The 17,827-nt window shown below is 34.4% G+C and overlaps 4 protein-coding genes across 9 annotated transcripts in view; 3 read left to right on the top strand and 1 right to left on the bottom strand.

Annotated features, from left to right (window-relative positions):
- The window catches only part of LOC107176260 (probable disease resistance protein At4g27220), an 82,571-nt gene that overhangs the window by 4,182 nt on the left and 60,562 nt on the right, over positions 1-17,827 (top strand). The gene's annotated exons all lie outside the window — the stretch shown is intronic.
- Positions 1-17,827, top strand: part of LOC112496770 (probable disease resistance protein At4g27220) — a 64,306-nt gene that overhangs the window by 3,623 nt on the left and 42,856 nt on the right. The window lies entirely within an intron of this gene.
- LOC102611168 (protein BONZAI 3-like) lies at positions 1,682-16,436 on the bottom strand. 5 transcript variants are annotated; one of them, XM_052442900.1, is made up of 16 exons: positions 15,979-16,360; positions 14,699-14,746; positions 13,903-14,051; positions 13,731-13,779; positions 12,779-12,835; positions 12,390-12,569; positions 12,166-12,300; positions 12,002-12,063; positions 11,818-11,914; positions 11,601-11,715; positions 11,405-11,481; positions 11,055-11,192; positions 10,694-10,858; positions 10,495-10,608; positions 10,249-10,345; positions 9,982-10,130 (listed from the first exon to the last, which is right to left on the bottom strand). In XM_052442900.1, exons 1-16 carry the CDS (start codon positions 16,147-16,149, stop codon positions 10,012-10,014), a joined length of 1,773 nt encoding a protein of 590 aa, XP_052298860.1. In that variant the 5' UTR covers positions 16,150-16,360; the 3' UTR covers positions 9,982-10,011. The 5 variants fall into 5 exon arrangements, 1 of the variants encoding a protein (XP_052298860.1); XR_008055425.1 differs by lacking the exons at positions 9,982-10,130; positions 10,249-10,345 and adding an exon at positions 1,682-1,778 and having other exon boundaries at positions 10,719-10,858; positions 15,979-16,436; XR_008055423.1 differs by lacking the exons at positions 9,982-10,130; positions 10,249-10,345 and adding an exon at positions 1,682-1,778 and having other exon boundaries at positions 10,723-10,858; positions 15,979-16,436.
- LOC102606841 (probable disease resistance protein At4g27220) lies at positions 4,431-10,484 on the top strand. 2 transcript variants are annotated; one of them, XM_052442894.1, is made up of 6 exons: positions 4,431-7,358; positions 7,454-7,540; positions 7,806-8,216; positions 8,299-9,099; positions 9,220-9,344; positions 10,064-10,484. In XM_052442894.1, exons 1-5 carry the CDS (start codon positions 4,971-4,973, stop codon positions 9,274-9,276), a joined length of 3,744 nt encoding a protein of 1,247 aa, XP_052298854.1. In that variant the 5' UTR covers positions 4,431-4,970; the 3' UTR covers positions 9,277-9,344; positions 10,064-10,484. The 2 variants fall into 2 exon arrangements, with proteins under 2 accessions (XP_052298854.1, XP_052298855.1); XM_052442895.1 differs by having other exon boundaries at positions 9,470-10,484.

Raw genomic sequence — 17,827 nt, 5'->3', positions numbered from 1 at the left:
TTCTTACATACTTAAAAGCATTTCTACTTTGAGAGTTTAGAGTTTTCTTTTCGTCATTGCCCTCATCACTTTGTCTTTTAGTAAGAAAATGTTAGTTCTATAAATCACTTTATTTATACTTTATAATATCCTTATAAACATAATTATCACTCTTCAATAAATCTTCTCATTATCGAATATTGAATTCAATAAATCTTCAATAACCATAATTATCACTCTTCAATAATGTTAGTTCAATATTTTTTCTCTTAATTATCAGAGTTTTTCTTCTTCCTCTACTTTTTATTTTATGTCTATATGTTTAGTTAAATACACGGAAGAGACAGTGCATTTGATTAGCCAAACAAAGAAAATACTCATAAGATTTAGAGTTTTTCAAGCCATAGTTAATTCCCTGAAAATCGTTCAAGAGCTATTTCCAAATTAGTACTCCTTAGTACAGTATTGTTACATACAAAATGATTATCAATTTTGATGTTGAAGTAGAAATTGGTCATCTTGTGCTAACATAAATAATATTATGTTTTCAAGCCATAACATCCATAATTTTCTATTAAACTTTATGTACAATAAAATCCATTCTTGCACAATAATAAATATATATAATTCCATTGAGTTGGATGAATATTAATGAAATACCAGCTTCTTACTATATTATTAAACTTTTAAAATTCATATTATTTATTCATTTTTGCTTTAAGAAAAAGTTAAAAACTCCAATATTTTTTTAAAAAAGAAATTTGTAAGATTTTCAATTCAAACCAAATAAACGGATCAATTAAAAGAATCTCAAAGTTTAAATGCAATTTGAGAATAATTGAAGTCTTTTTCATAGAGATTATGCACAAATCTAATAAACTTTGAAAATCTATCTACTGGACAAGAGTTAAGAAGAGAGAATGGAAGAAAATACACATTACTTAAATGGAATGCTTTGTATTTACTTTAATTTGTGAAATCGTAAGAAAGAAGTGTTAACTCCATCTTGCTTTTTTCGTGATTGATGATCACCCAGGTATTTCCCAATTTGGAAGAATTGATTGTTGATGAAAAGCACATAGGCCTATTTCCAGAAGACTGGCTTTGCAAACTTAAATGTCTTGATGTCTGGCTTGATGAGTCAAGTACTATTTTATCACTTGACGATTTCCTCCAGAGATTTCACACCATCAAAATTCTCTCTATAGGAGGGAACAATGAGGCAGATTTGCACACATCATTTGAAAACCTTGAAAATGGGATGGAAGCAATGATGAGGGGAATAAACCACTCTATCTTAACATATGTAATTTACCATCGTCTAAAACCGCTATATCCTAACATATGTAATGTACCATTATCAATGTCTGCTATGTTATGTTTGTATAGCCTAATATGTTTGGCTTGGTCTTGTCTAATATATTTGGTTTGGTTTTGTATCCTTTCCAAACATATGAATATTTACTCAAGCGCGTGTTTGGGCCATCTGAACATTGAGTGGTTTGATATCTCTACAGCGCATGTAGGTCAAAAACTGACCAGGCAACTCCTCCAAAAGTGCTTGTACAACAGAAACTTGCCCACCTGTTCAGAAAACAATGGGCTCGTTTGTTCAGGCATGAAAAAATTCAGAAACTTATGTGAATTAACTCCCAAATTCAATAGTTTGAACTAATTTTGTCAAAGAATCATATGCACTCACTATGAACTTCTCGCATAGGAACAAATTGTACTATATCTCTGGTAGCTACCCGATCGGTAGAGCTCTCTAATCTACAGCCATTATCAGCATCAAGAATCTGCCAACAATGTGTTTTTGCTCTTTGTTTACAGGGAGTCCAAACTTATGAAGACGATTCAGGCCAACCTTCTGTGCGGCATCTTGAATAAGGCATCGAGTTCTTTCTATGTATTAAGAGTCAGATGGCGTTGGTGAGAGGATTTTTTGTTTTAGTTTTCATTTCATTAGTATGCTTTTAGCTTTATTTGAGTACTCAGAAATCCAATTTGAAGCTAGTTTTATTTCTCATGAGAGCTGCCATATTGAATTTGTAGGCATCTCTGAAAGTCTCTTTAAGCCTTAAATTAATTAAAGAGATGCGTGCATCATGTTTGCGTTCGTATACCTATTGGTATTTATTGGAGACAATTATGTAAGAAGTTATGTAACTTCATGACAATATCAATGAAAAAAGAAAAGTTTAGGGGGTCAATTGGACACCATCTGCCATCATGTTTGCTCATGGTAGGCACCATCTTGATCCTCCCCCGACCCTAGGTGAGGATTGATGATGATTGTCGGTTAATCCAAAGATTTTTTAAGGTAAACAAAAAAAAACTATAAATTGTGGCATCAACTTTGTAATTTCTTTAAGCCATTAAAATAAAATATATAAAAGTTGGGTCCTCTCTTGAACAGAGTTTAAATTTAATAAATAAGTAAACATTATTATTCTTGTGCTGTCAACATCATGTTTTTTTTTTTTGTTAATTTTATTAACAACTAAACACTAGTCTATATTTGTTGAGTTGGAAACGTTGATCAAGATAGACTTGTTGCAGTTTGCTTATATTAATGATCACGAGCTTAATTTAGAGATTTGAACCCAAGTTCCTCCATTTTCGTTATCAATCATTTTTGTTGATTAACGCTATTTGATTAGAGGAATGTGATAACGAAAGGATGAAAATACCTGCTCAAATGCTTTGCCGAGTGCGTACTTACAAATCCACTAGTTTAGCTTTTAATCACATATATAAACCACCATCGTCACAAAATTATCATATATTACACAATAATCAAAGCAAATTATTGAAAAGCTATGGTCTTTCAACTTTGAAAATACCGGCAGCACTTGCAACAACCAGCAACATTAAGTGCAGATGCCTAGTATATCAACCGTTCGATGAATGCCCATTTAGCTGTTCCCAACTTGGGACACAAGTTTGATTAAAGTGATACTGTATCACTCAAATAATGTAACAATGGAATAAATGAGCTCTTTTCCTGTCATCTAATGCCCGTGGTAATATTTCAGTAATTGATCATAATTATTAAACTTTACTATATATACTACACTCGTAACCTAAAATCATTCATGATTGATTATTCAATAATTGTCATTTAAGTAGGGAAAATGTGCTAACATCCTCAACAGCAAAGAGTTTGGTGCGACTGACAGAGATGAGTATCGTTGACTGCAGCATGATAACAGAAGTAGTGGCAGATGATGAGGGAAATGCTGCGAAAGATGAAATTGTTTTCAGCGAGTTGATGGACTTGGAGCTTTGTGATTTAAGAAGACTTACAAGCTTCTGCTCTGGCAACTGCGCCTTCAAGTTCCCAGCTTTGACATATTTAAGTGTGGATAAATGCCCCTTTTTTTAACCTTGTTGCAACTTGCAAGTTGGAAGATGTCGGCAGCATTAGCCACTATCAGGAATCTTCGTGCAAGTTGTGAGCCACCCGAGCCGAGTTTCATCATTTATTTTTTCTTTTTTCTTTTTTTTCATTTCATTTTCTGTTTCACTTTTGAGAACAGAAAATGTAAAAATTGAATAAGAATCGCTTGTTTGAAAATTAGAAAATGATTGGAGACATAAGAATTGATAAACATATATATTTAAAATGATGTGGTTTTGGTTTTATTTAAAATTTAAAAAAAAACTAAAATGATATAATTTTAAGTATATAATGTTTATACTGAGATTTATGCGACTATGTGCTTAGGTGCGAAGCTGAATCAATTATTTGATCATCGTCGTTGTGGCTGAGATTTATTATAAGTTTATTGAATCATTGAATAAGAATTACCTGTAACTTGGTTGAAAATTTTTTAAATGATTGGAGGACTAAAATCAGCTAAAAAATGACATCGTTTTTGTTTTATTAAAAAAAAAATCACCTAAAATGACACCATTGCTTATGTCTTTTGTCAATTTTTAATCAAATTTTATTTCAAAACATCAGCCTTGCAAATTATGCGAAGATTTTATAATTAGAAGCACATGGATAGACGGGGTCTCTTTGTTTTAACTTTTAGCCTTAATTAATTATCTGTTCGGACATTTTAAGTTATATTATGACTTAACTTATATCAACCATTAAATTATCATTAATGACCTAAAACTAGAATCAACTAAAACTACTTTTTAAATCACTAATTGCAACTTTTAAATTAATGTAAATTACATTAACAACACCCTTTCTGTGATATTATGTTGACCGAAACGACAAAGACCTGAGGAGTGGGCCAACTGTTCAAATGGGAGAGAAACTTGCGTGGAAGCTGAGGTGGTGGCTGGTGGGATAACCATTATGAAATCCCATTGGCTTTCGACTTTGGGATTCTCACTATTTTTTATTTTTTATTTTTATAAATATTGAGCATCAGTGAACTTAACTCTCTCATCACCTCACGTTTCGCATAACTTTTTCACATTCTTTGGCCTTTGCGTTCATTTCAATGAAAAGAATTAATTCTGCTGACTTAATTTTTTTAAAATATAAAGTCAGTGAATCCCGCTGTAGAAATCAAATAATTGGCTACCATTTGTCCGACGCACATCTCCCAACCATGCAAGCCTTTCTCCATCTCAATCAACATTCTCAATCATCTTGATTGTTTTTATTCTTCAGCTTTGCTCCTTTCCGCCATCAACTCTTTGGACCTTTCACTGGATCAAGCAACACCTTTGGTTATTACAATCTTCGGATCTCAACATTACTACGAATCGTACGTGTACCTGTTTTCTTTATTTAGTTTTACTCTGTTCCCTGTACACTTGTCTCTGTTTTGTTCTGTATCTACTCTTCTGATGTATTTTTACTCTGTCAATAAATCCCTTCTATTCTTCTTCATCTCTACATCTTTTTAGTTGTTGTCTCTGTCCAGTTTCCTTTTGGTTCGCTTCACTTCACATCTACATACTTTACAAAATTCTAAAATTTGACCCAAAAAAAGAAAGAGAGAAAAGGGAAAGAATTGAAGATGGTGGAAAGCATAGTAACTGTTGTGTTAGAAGTTGCAAAGTGCTTGGGTCCTCCCACTGAAAGACAATTGAGTTATGTGCGCAACTACAGGAGCAACTTTGAGAATCTCAAGACTGAACTTGAGAAGCTCAAGGATGACGGTGCCAGTATGCAGCACGGGGTTGATGAGGCTAAAAGAAAAGGAGAAGAGATCGAAAAGAACGTTGAGAAATGGCTTGCAAGTGTCAACAACATCATTACTGAGGCTGAGAAATTTACAGGCGATGCAGATAAAGCAAACAAGCGTTGTTTTATGGGGCTGTGTCCAAATTTGAAGACCCGCCATCAGCTTAGCAAGGAAGCGGTGAGGCAATTCGAAGCTATTGTCAAACTTCGGGAAGCTGGGAGATTTAATAGAATTTCCTACCGTAAAGCTCTGGAGGACATAAGGCTTATATCTAACAAAGACTACGAGGCATTTGAATCAAGAATCTCCACTTTGAATAATGTACTTCGTGCATTACAAGATCCTGATGTGAACATGGTTGGGATTTATGGAATGGGCGGCATCGGAAAGACGACACTAGCAAAAGAGGTTGCTATTCAGTTCAAGAGAGACCAGCTCTTTGATCAAGTGATTTTTGTGGAGGTGCCCCAGATTCCAGACATAAGAAAGATTCAAGGAGAAATCGCTGATAAATTAGGTCTCATATTTTTCGAAGAGACCGAATCTGGAAGGGCAAGGAGTCTTTATAATCGATTGAAGGATGAGAAAAAGATCCTTGTAATTTTAGATAATGTTTGGGAAAGTGTTGATTTGCAGGATGTAGGAATTCCTCACGGAGATAATCACAAGGGGTGTAAAATATTGTTGACAGCAAGAAGTGAAGATATACTGTCACGGAAGATGGATTGCCGACATAATTTCTCAGTTGGCATTCTAAGAGAAGACGAAGCTTGGAGTCTATTCAAGAAGATGGCAGGGGAGTACATCGAAAGCAGTGAATTCAAATGGGTGGCAACGGAGGTGGCAAATGAATGTGCAGGTTTGCCTGTTTCCATTGTAACAGTAGCGAGGGCGTTGAGAAATAAGAGATTATTTGAATGGAAGGACGCTTTGGGACAGTTAAGAAGGCCTTCCTCAACGAACTTTAAAGATATACAGCCGGCTGCTTATTCAGCTATAGAGTTGAGTTACAACAAATTAGAAGGAGAGGAGCTCAAGAAGATCTTTTTGCTAATAGGCTACACCTACATATCGTCCATTAATGACGTGTTAATGTATGGCATGGGTTTGGGTTTGTTTCAAGGCATCAATAGGATGGAAGAAGCACGAGCTCGAGTGTATACATTGGTGTACAAACTCAAGGCTTCTTGTATGTTGCTTGAGCATGGAAGCAAAAATGAACATTGGTTTTCTATGCATGATGTTGTTCGTGATGTTGCCATAGCAATTGCAACCAGAGAACAAAATGTGCTTACGATGAGATATGAACTGGTTAATTCACGGGAATGGCTAGATGAAGGTGCGCTTAAGTTTTACACTTCGATTGTCTTACACGACAGCAAGATGAATGTTCTTCCTGAAGTTTTGGAATGTCCTCAACTGCAACTTCTCTCTTTGTGGACTGAGAAATCTTCATTAATCACACTTCCAGACAATTTTTTCAGGAAGTTGACGCAAGTCAGAGTTTTAGACTTGACTTATATGCATCTATCATTACTGCCTTCATCACTTGGTCTCCTAACAAACCTTCGAACATTGTGTTTGTATTGCAGCGAATTGCAAGATATAGCTGTTATAGGAGAATTAAAGAACCTAGAAATCCTTTGCTTAAGGGGTTCTTATATTGAGCAGTTGCCTGTGGAAATAGGCCAATTGACTCGATTAAGGTCGCTTGATTTGAGAGACTGTGACAGACTACAGGTTATTCCCCCAAATGTTTTATCAAATTTATCCCATTTGGAGGAATTATACATTCGTAGCTTTAATAAGTGGGAGGTGGAGGTGGAAGCTGCAGGGGTCAAGAATGCAAGCCTTGAAGAGTTGAAGCGTTTGCCTAACTTGACCACCTTAGAATTATGCATCCCAGATGTCAACACTCTGCCGAAGGGGCTGTTCTTCGAGAAGCTGGAAAGGTACAGAATATGTATTGGACGTTGGTGTTGGGAGGATACCTCACCTACGTGTTCTAGAACATTCAGACTCCTCCTTGGCACCGACAATTGTATCAGCTTCAAGAGTGGGCATATCGTGCAACTTCAGCGAATTGAAGACCTTTGTTTATCTGGATTGCCAGACCAAGATATCATTGGATTAGTTAATAACAAATTGGGCTCTTATTCTTCCCAACTGAAGCATCTCTGGGTCGAAGGTTGTCAAGTCCCCAGTCCGAAAGAGTCAAAGGTATGATATGATCTTCCTAAATTTCGAACATATCAAAGCAGCCAGTGCAAAAACAGATTCTTCATTTCTAATGAGTATGACTATGTTCTAAACAGAGATGCAAGGAATCGACAAGTGAAATGCGATCGAATGAAATCATTTTGGAGGACCATGTCAACGTTCCTAATACATTTTTCCTCAAGGTCGGATATTAATGATCCAATGGTCATATTCTTATGATTTTTTCCTTTTTTTGTTGCTGCTTTATTATATATTCTCCTTTCCTAGGAAATATAGGCTAGAGTGAATCAGGGATTAACGAACATATTTCATAATTATATTAAAATTTTCATCCCGAGTAACGTAGGTGTAACAAATACATTCTCGGATGAAAGAAAAAGTACTCTGAATGCACTTATATACTAACTTTGCTCCCCTCATATAACGGTTGGAAAGTTTTGTGAACAGGGTGGGTTACCAAACTTGGAGACCTTGGAGCTGTATAATGTAAATGTGGAGAGGATTTGGAAAAGCCAACTTCCGGCCATGTCTTGTGGCATTAAAACTTTAACCCGGTTGATTGTATATGGCTGTGGGGAATTAAGATGTCTGTTTTCATCTTCTATAGTTAACAGCTTTATTCGACTCCAACACCTTGAGATAGATGAGTGCCCTATTTTGGAAGAGATAATAGTCATAGACCAGCAAGAAAGGAAGAATGTTGTGTTCCCTCGGTTACAATTTCTAAAGATGGTAGATCTCGAAAGGCTCACAAGCTTCTGCACAGGAGATGTGCACATTGAATTTCCAACATTGGAAAATTTAGAAGTAATAAGGTGTCCTGAATTCCTTTTAACTGCTCATGACTTGACAAAAGAGGTACGTACAAGATTTAAAATTTACTCTTAACAATTGGCGTTACGTTTTCTTTCTGGTCCTGATTTTTCATGCATCCAACCAGGTATTCCCCAATTTGAAATATTTGACCATTGAAGGAAAGAAGATACCAATGGCAGCTGAGTTTCCAGAGGACATGTTTTGCAAACTCAACTTTCTTGATGTTATATTTGAAGAGTCAACTACTATTTCATCACTTGATTTCCTTCGGAGATTTCACAGCATAAGAGAACTCACAATAAGGGGAGGAGGATATGTTGGGGGCGTTAAGCCATCATATGGAGTAGAAAATTGGACGAAGGCAATCATAAGGAATCTACACAATTGTTGTGATCTGAAGCATATTTTGATCCAGGAATCCAAAATGGACAATTTGGTTCATCTAACAGTTGAGTATTGTGACCATTTGATTAATCTAGTGCCACCTTCAACATCGTTTCAGAATCTGACAACTTTGAAGGTGTGGAGATGCAAAGGATTGATAAATGTGCTAACATCCTCGACAGCAAAGAGTTTGGTACGACTGACAGAGATGAGTATCGTTGACTGCAGCATGATAACAGAAGTAGTGGCAGATGATGAGGGAAATGCTGCAAAAGATGAAATTGTTTTCAGCGAGTTGATGGACTTGGAGCTTTGTGATTTAAGAAGACTTACAAGCTTCTGCTCTGGCAACTGCGCCTTCAAGTTCCCAGCTTTGACATATTTAAGTGTGGATAAATGCCCCAATATGAAGATTTTCTCTGGAAAAGAATTAAGCACTCCCAGTTTACACGAAGTAGAGAAACGCTGGCTGTCTGGTGAGTATTGGACTTGGAAGGGCGACCTTAATTCTACCATACAACAGATATATCTTGAAACAAAGGTACGTATTCATTACTGAGAGACCCAAAAGTTACTGTTCAATTAGATTAAGCACTCCCATTTTATTTGAAAACTGTTGTTCCTGCTTTCACCTTCAATTTGTTTTGTTCGTTGTTTACAGGAAGTCCAAAATCATAAAGATGATTCAGGCCAACCTTCTGTGCAGCATCAGGAATGAGGCCAATTTTCATTGAAATTTCTGAGACATGGTATGCAGCTCGTGTATTTTCTATCAAAGTTAAGACGGTAAGAGGGCCTTCATTTTTTATTGTTATTGTTCTACATTTTGGCTTCTCTTGATTACTCAAACCCAGTTTCAAAGAGTTATAATACAACACTTTCGGAAATTTCTTTCACTCACATCATTCCAGGTTGAATGGTGGAAGGGTCCTTCATCTATGCCGTTTCAGACATCTTGAAAGACTATATAAGAATCTAAATTAAAGATGTGTGAATCAGACTTGTCTTGTGTGCACGTGAGCCATGTGTTAGATTGCTGGTGTAGTAGTAAAAGTAGACATTCAGCACATGTTCATTGTAGTAAATATTCAACAAAGATGATAATACAGCAATAGAAATTGGAGTTTTAGGCCATCAGACACAAACAATTGTGAAACAAGTGGGTAGAGGGAATAATAAAAATCGAAAGACATGGATGGGAAGAATATGAGATCATTGATAGAACCTAAATACAAATTCAATCAATTCATTAAGCCATCAAAAGTTAGTTATAAACCACTATATCTTAACATATGTAATTTACCATCATCTAAAACCACTATATCCTAACATATGTAATGTACCATTATCAATTTTTGCTATGTTATGTCTGTATAGCCTAATATGCTTGGCTTGGTTTTGTCTAATATGTTTAGCTTGGTTTTGTATCCTTTCCAAACATATGAATATTTACTCAAGCGCATGTTTGGGCCATCTGAACATTGAGTGGTTTGATATCTCTGCAGCGCATGTAGGTCAGAAACTGACCAGGCAGCTCCTCCAAAAGTGCTTGTACAACAGAAATTTGCCCACCTGTTCAGAAAACAATGTGTTCGTTTGTTAACGCATGAAAAAATTCAGAAACTTTTGTGAATTAACTCCCAAATTCAATATTTTGAACTAATTTTGTCAAAGAATCATATGCACTCACTATGAACTTCTCGCATTGGAACAAATTGTACTATATCTCTGGTAGCTACCCGATCAGTAGAGCTCTCTAATCTACGGCCATTATCAGCATCAAGAATCTGCCAACAAAGTTATCAGCATTAAGAATCTGCAACAAAAGTGGGATAATACCACACTGCATATGTACTCTAAATTGAATCTATCAAACTATAGAAAAAAGAAGTTCAATGCTAGTAAGAAGATATTCCAGTTGGAAAACATTGTGTACCTCCATTTGTGTAAAATCTGCACCTCCCACACCCACAATTAGAATTGACAGGGGAAGATCAGAAGCCCTTACCAAAGCATCTTTTGTTTCTTGGAGATCTGTCAGAACTCCATCCTAAATAGACAATGCAAATTTACAAATCACCCAAAAAGAATGATACAAAGAGAAAACTGTGAATATATAGAATCATTGTAATCACCGTTATAATAAGTAAGACGAAATACTTGCTTCTGTCGTATGAGAGGGACTGTCCAGCAATTCGTGCAGCTGTGTTGATCACTTGACCAAACAGAGTCGGTCCTGCCAAAGCAACATTGTTTAGAGCGCTTGCATAAGCAGCCATAATGCCTTCAACTCCATCTACCTATTAAATAAAGAAACGCAGTTAATGAAAAAATGGAAGAGGATAAAATACACATCTTTTAGGATAAAATTCCAAGGAAATTTTTTAAAAAATGTAGAAACATATTATATTGTTTGTTATTAAAAATGAAAAGTTATGGGAGACAAGCCAACCAAATAAGGATTATAGCAACGTTGCGAACTCCAGCTACCCCTACCTCAAAGCCACCTGCTCTTCCATTCAAGTTAAAACAATGTGATACAGTGCCATCAAATGTCTTCCCTCCAAATCCCCATGCAGGAAAGCGTCTATCAGAATCATAAAATTGTATGACCTCCCCAATTTCCGTTATTGCCTGTAAATGGTTGAAGAGGCCAATAACTAATCAGTGATAGTCTCTCTCAACTTCTACAAACTATTGAAATATGTATTTCACTATGATGGCCATAGAAAGACTTGAAAGTCACAGGCATTTTCTAAGTCGAAAACACTGGACAAAAAGACCATTTTATGACCTTCAGAGTTCAGAGATCACTTGTCAAAGTGTGAGTCATAACAAAGCCTTACCTGCTGGTAAGAATTCAATCTGCCTGAAGGATCAATATAGTGCAAAGAATTTGGATTTCGAGGATTTCCATTTGAAGCTGGATGATTTTGCATTTAATGAGAGACAAGATGAAATTGGACCACATAAGAGGAAATAAACAAAACAAAAAGATTATATTGCAAATTTATCTTCAACAAGTAATCTCTTTCTAATTACCTGTAAAGTCGACTGCAACCATAAAATTCAACTCAAAGCCACTAGATATGTAATCCAGAAAACTATATTGCTCTTTCTCAACAAACTTTTCAACAAACAACTGACTTTTCAGAACCTAGGAAAAAGTCAGATAAAAAATAAAGTGATATTAAATTATCAAAAACCGTAAGCATGAACAAACACCTTTGGTGGAGTTAAAACAAAAAAGAATAAACACCTTGTCATGGCCACGTTGAGTTGATGGTAACATAAAAGTTGCACCAGTTCTTTCTTGATGAAGTTTCTCCAGGTCTCCAACTGATTTCTGAATTTTACTAATAACAGAAATAGAAAACCTTGACATCAGAAAGGCAAAAGGATAAAAGAGGGAAGCTGATGACATTAAGAAATTTAACAGTTACCCCATCAGTACGTGATTTCCACTGGTATTGAAATCAAAACATTCAATGATTAATGGGTTTTCCTGTACCAAAGAGAATCATAAACTAAAAAACATTTCCCCATGACCAAACTTCACTACCTAATATACATTTAAGTAACAAACACAAGAAGATGACAAGGTTACCTTGCTCACAAATTGTTGCATGCTCAAAGTTATTGGTCTCCAAATGGGATTCAAGTTATTGTTTATCACCTCAGTCTTGTAGATAGGAACAGAATTTCCACTCTCAACAATTCTAGATATTCTTAAGAATGGATCCTATAGAATATAAGAAGAAGAAGAAATAGCATCTAAATTAATAGATTAATTAGTGAACCTCCAAACTTAGCTACTTTGTCAGAACTTACACTTTTGGAAAACAGGTCTACATTTTGCAAATGCGAGCAACGGAATGCTATTTCAACAGCACTCTTGGAAGCAACCGTTTCCTCAGCATGGACAGAGAGTGTCCCAAAGTTTCTTGAAACTCGAAGTCCATAATTGTTATGGAGTTTTAAGGTTAAAGTTCGATTTTGTTTGGTCACTATCTGCATTTAAAAGGAAAATATGACACTTGTTAGTGCAAAAGAAGAATGCTAAAGAAGAAGACGAATGCTAGTAAAAAGCATCTGAGAATATTTTGCCCTTTTTTCGATAGGAAACAGATTTTTACAGAAAATTAGATGGGCATATTTTGCCCATTGAATAAAGAGAAAATACATAAATTCATCAAACAAAATATAACCCAGAAACTTACCTCAGAGAGAACACAACTAGCTTCTCCCAGGAAGTCTTGATCCTCCAACTTTAGCATCTGCAGGGCAATGTAAATAAGAAGTTTGAGCTTTAAACTTCACACTTCAACGAATATTTTGTCATGAGATAATAATGACTTGAAAGTAATTAGGGATCACTGCTGCAAAGAATCAAAAGAACACTAGATTTCCTACTTAATGTCTTAGAATCCATCTGGATTTGTTCATTTTCTCTTTCCACTGGCATAAATTTACATATTTATCATTTTTCCCAGTAATGTTAATACCATTTACAATTGACATAAATAATCATCACATTTTTAGATTATCTAACTGTTTTCAGCAAATGCTTCCAAATGATTACAGTTTCTAGGATTATAACCGTCAAATTTTTTTCATTTTGACTCAAATTCCACAGACGAATACATCATAGGCTCTAAAGATATACTTATCCATTTCAATACTGACAATATGGTCATTTTTTACAGAAACTTCTTTAGGTCATGGCAGCAACTATTTAACTGTATTGTTTTTAGCAACATAGATCAAAATTCCACTTTGGAAAAAAGAAAATTTAGCAGTAAGGACCATCAGAAAAATTGTTCTTTCCCAGTTATGGTAGCAGGACAAATATGTCAAACCTTGCAAGATGCAATAGCAGAAAGTTCCATAATAACTACCCTGGCCTTAAGATTTGTTTATGGTATATGACAGCCAACTTTTTAAGTTTCTTTCTTGCCATGCTAAATGTTAGTTTATAATCAATCAAGTATTCCCAAATTTCCCGAAATTGATAGAAACTATTGCTGATGCAATTTAGTTTAGACGTATGCTTAGACAACAAATGGATCAGTCAAATGCCTTGGCTAACTCTAAACTTTGGAACTGAAGTATGTGCGTATCATTTACATCTGAATTGAGAGAAAAAAAAATAATTAAGAAATTTTTATATACCTTCACTGGAATATTGTGGTACTTGGTATCCACATCATACACACGAAAGCTGGAAAAAGAAGAAAAACATTAAGAAATTCGAAAACATTAAATATTATCAAATCAAGCAAGGCTTAAGCGCATGACCTATCAAAAAAAAAAAAACTTTAAAAAGAACACACTAAAAACTTACACCAAGGGCTGGATGATCTCAAACTGAAAAGCAATTGAAATCTTTCCAATCCAAGCAGGATTCAGATTGTTCATAATCACCTCTGTACGTCCAATCTCCTCCAGCCTCCCATCTCTTTTCTTTGCATACACAACTGCCATGGGATCACTCTATGACACAAAAAGACATGTAAATACATTTGCTTGTGAATATAAAAATAAAAAAAAAATAAAAAAAAAAACAGAAGGCATATGGGTATGTATCCACTTATGTCATATAAATATAGACATATATTAGTTAAATAACTTTAGTTGTCATATAAATATAGACATTTATTAGTTAAATAACTTTAGTTAGTAATCCATCGTTAAAATACAGCAGCATTTTATGTATGCTAGTATCAGCCAGTAAAAAGATATACGGCTGATAAATGTTCATTATCAAAGAATTTTATCTTGCACATATAACATATTTGACTAGTGCACAAAATTGCAAAAACAATAAAACCACCAGCCATGACTTGTTATACATTATCTGGAACTCTCAAGTTACTGCTCCTTACTGGATTACATTGGAGATAGACAGTGTATATAACAAACTATTCTTCTTTGTCTAAGTTTAGAATTTTGGTGCCAGCACTAAGCGTTATTCAGATCATATATCGCTAGACCCTTCATGAACAGAGAAAGGATATTGACAAGGCCATTATGAACAAATAAGCAGATCATATAAGGAGGATACAAGATAACATGAGAATCAATCACCAAGACTATCACAGCATTATTAGACATAAGACAACAATAATATGAAGGCGTACCTTTGATGCGATGTCAAGATCACGTAACTTTGAAGCAGATAAAGATAACTGCAATATATATTCAAAAACATAAGAACGAATACAGATACATGACAAAGCAGAAAAGGAGTAATCCATGCATATGTTGCACGAAATGAAAATTGTCAGGACGATGTGGGTCAACTGACAGGCAATATATATCTGTCATAAACAGAACATGCAGAAAACCATCATTTCGGATTCTGACAGAATCACTTCTAATATTAAATCTTATAAGCAGGCAATAATATATGTAATTAAGTTTTATATAACAACAGGATGTGACACGTCAGTTACAAGCATTGAACCACATTTAATTTGTTATCATATGACTTGTTGCCTTTTCTCCAGGAAAGTTTGCAAGGAGATCCTCAGGTAAGGTCCACATCAATACAGGAATATTACAATCACTTGGTGGTCCATGTTATGGAAAGACATTCTTATCCTCGTAGCAACATAATCCTTAATCCACGATCTTTTACAAAGTTAATGGTTTGTCTTATGCAAACCAGCATTCACAAAATCATGTTCCAATCAGGGGAGCATTATCATGGGGAATCTTCACAAGGGGTATAAGTCAAATTTGATCACGAGGGGTATGAGTTAAATTTGATACATGAGGCATAAAAGAATAGTCAACTTGGAGGATACACAGGAAAACCACTGTGCATTCAACAGGATCAAACATCAACTTTCTCAATGTTCACAAGGCCACTGTGCATTCAACACCATTCTTTTTTTATTTACCTTAACCAATCTTAATCTAAAATTCACTTCACAGAATGTTGTTATTGGGTATAAGCAGTTAAACTTACTGTTCTCCATATGCAAAACAAAAGCAGTTGCTTGGTGTGAAACAGTCGAACCAACACCAGCAAAAGATCAGCCACCAGAACAAATTAAAAAAAAAAGGCATGTTTGGGATTGCGGTTGATTCTTGAATAGGAATCTACTCTCTAATTATGTTCGAATTATCAAATAACTTTTATCAAATATAGACGATTTAAGTTGTTGGATGTTACACTGAAAAGTCATCAAATAAGTAATAATAACAAATATAATTTGAGAATAGATTTTCAAACGCGTGACCATTTTAGAATCCATCACAATTACCAACATGAACGAAATCAGATTTAAAAAATTATAAATAAATTAAAAAACATAAACTAATCATAGATTTTTAATTAATTAATTAATTAACTGAAAATAGTTTATTAATAGTGGCAGTGAAAGACTCATATAATTCAGGTACACACATATACCTCGATTTGGGTGAAAAGGGCTTGAAGGCCGCGAGATTTGAAGAAGAAATCAACGGCGTCATTTTGACCAGAGACATTGGTGTGATCAGCCGCGCTGGTGGGCCGGAGCTGGGCCCCACCTACGGCTTGTTTCCCTCCCCTCACATCACTCCCAGACAAACATAATCCCATCTGTTTTTCTTTGTCTCTCTCTCTCTCTTTATTCTCGAAAATTAAATAATTAATCGAAAAAAATTACCTAAAAGTTTTTGCAAGTTTGTGTGAAGAGTACGGAGTCTCACTGTTCGGTTGATGTTCTTTAATCTCTCAAATCCGTAGCCTCTGACAGGGAACTGGAGCGGGGCTTTATTTATAGGCTTTTTGCGCTTGAGTCGTCGTATTTGAATTTGACTCTGTTTCTCCGGCGAAAATGTAAAGAAATTTCTACTTTTTAATTCCTTTTTCTCTCCAAAATATAGAATAATGTAGATGATGGATTGTTTTACTGTATTTGGAAGTTGGAACGTTTAGGCCCACCTAATTATCATTAATAATAGATAGTTATATCAAAATTTACCAACTTCATTTTAGCTATGATATTAGTTTGCGCACTACCAAATGATTAGATTTTATTTTATTTTTTTAACCATATCTTAGGGAATAAGTTTACATTCTACGAAGACAAATACTAGAATTTAGAGTAAAGAATCGGTAAATTTATAAAGAAATATGAAGAAACAGCAAGGTATTGAAGAATTCAATTTCTCATTATATTTGGACATTTGGACGTCATTAATGTTAATTGATTTTTTTTCCGCGTAAAAAAGTTCCGGATTTATTTTGTTCCTCCAAATGCCATTCATTGGATATAAGTTTATTTTTCTGACAACTTCAACTCATAAATTTTAATTATTTTGTTATAATAATAGTACGAACAATTCTATGTATTACGACAAAAAAAAAAAGAATTTTAAATTTATATCATATATAATTATATATAGAGCTAATGCTAAGTTACATGCATGTAACTTACAACTTTTTCACATAAATAGTGAGGGAGCCCACATCACTCACTATTCATGTGAGAGGGTTATAAATTACATGCATGTAACATAGGGGATCCTTATATATAGACTCAAGCAAGAGTATTATTTATCATGTAATTTATTAAACTAATCTCACCTAAAAAGTTGTTGAGAAAAGACAGTAAGTTAATATATATTTCGTCTTCCCCAAGGTTTTTGATTAAAAGAATGACTTGATACGGCTGATATTGATAAATTAAAAAGGGAAAAATAATAAACAATGGAGGAATTTTCAAATTAGCTAGGTCAACAATCGTAGTCTATTTAATTTCGTAATAATGGCAATGACGAAGCCCTTATAACATAAGCTTGCAAACGTAATCAAGATATCCGTGGAAAACAAGCAACAATTGCAATGGGGTGGAATAAAATGTCTAATATTTGAATTTTTTATTTCAATTTCTGTTTATATAATTTATTTAATTTATAATAAAGATGAATAATTAAATAAATTTTAAAATATCTTAAAATAAGAATAATACTATAAAATTATAATAAATGAAAGTTATTGATTATTATGAAAACAATAAGAAGAGAAATGGTATGTATTAATTTCTACATGAAGGAAACTGCCAACCTCCCTTTAATATGTTGTGACAATCATTAGAATTTCAATAAAATGATAAACTCCTCTACATAATCCATAGTCATTGATCACGTACGTGTACATTTAAGTTGGAAAAAAGAAGAAGAAGATAATTCAAGTATAATAAAATCAGAATGCGTATGTCATAACTAATTTCACTAAATGGTTATAATACGGTTTATGCACTTGAGATTTTCTC

Source organism: Citrus sinensis, chromosome 5 (genome assembly GCF_022201045.2).
Source record: "Citrus sinensis cultivar Valencia sweet orange chromosome 5, DVS_A1.0, whole genome shotgun sequence".
NCBI lineage: Eukaryota > Viridiplantae > Streptophyta > Magnoliopsida > Sapindales > Rutaceae > Citrus > Citrus sinensis.
Note: the sequence above shows the minus strand (reverse complement) of the source record. Positions and strands in the feature narration are given on the sequence as shown.

Bases quoted from the DNA above. Each gene is read 5' to 3' on its own strand.
- LOC102606841 (XM_052442894.1), top strand. From the start codon at position 4,971: ATGGTGGAAAGCATAGTAACTGTTGTGTTAGAAGTTGCAAAGTGCTTG. The intron at 7,359-7,453 runs GTATGATATGAT...TGTTCTAAACAG, and splicing joins CCAGTCCGAAAGAGTCAAAG to AGATGCAAGGAATCGACAAG. The intron at 8,217-8,298 runs GTACGTACAAGA...GCATCCAACCAG, and splicing joins CTCATGACTTGACAAAAGAG to GTATTCCCCAATTTGAAATA.
- LOC102611168 (XM_052442900.1), bottom strand. From the start codon at position 16,149: ATGGGATTATGTTTGTCTGGGAGTGATGTGAGGGGAGGGAAACAAGCC. The intron at 12,836-13,730 runs GTATATAAAAAT...ATTGCCCTGCAG, and splicing joins ACCACAATATTCCAGTGAAG to ATGCTAAAGTTGGAGGATCA. The intron at 12,570-12,778 runs GTAAGTTTCTGG...TTTTAAATGCAG, and splicing joins CTAGTTGTGTTCTCTCTGAG to ATAGTGACCAAACAAAATCG.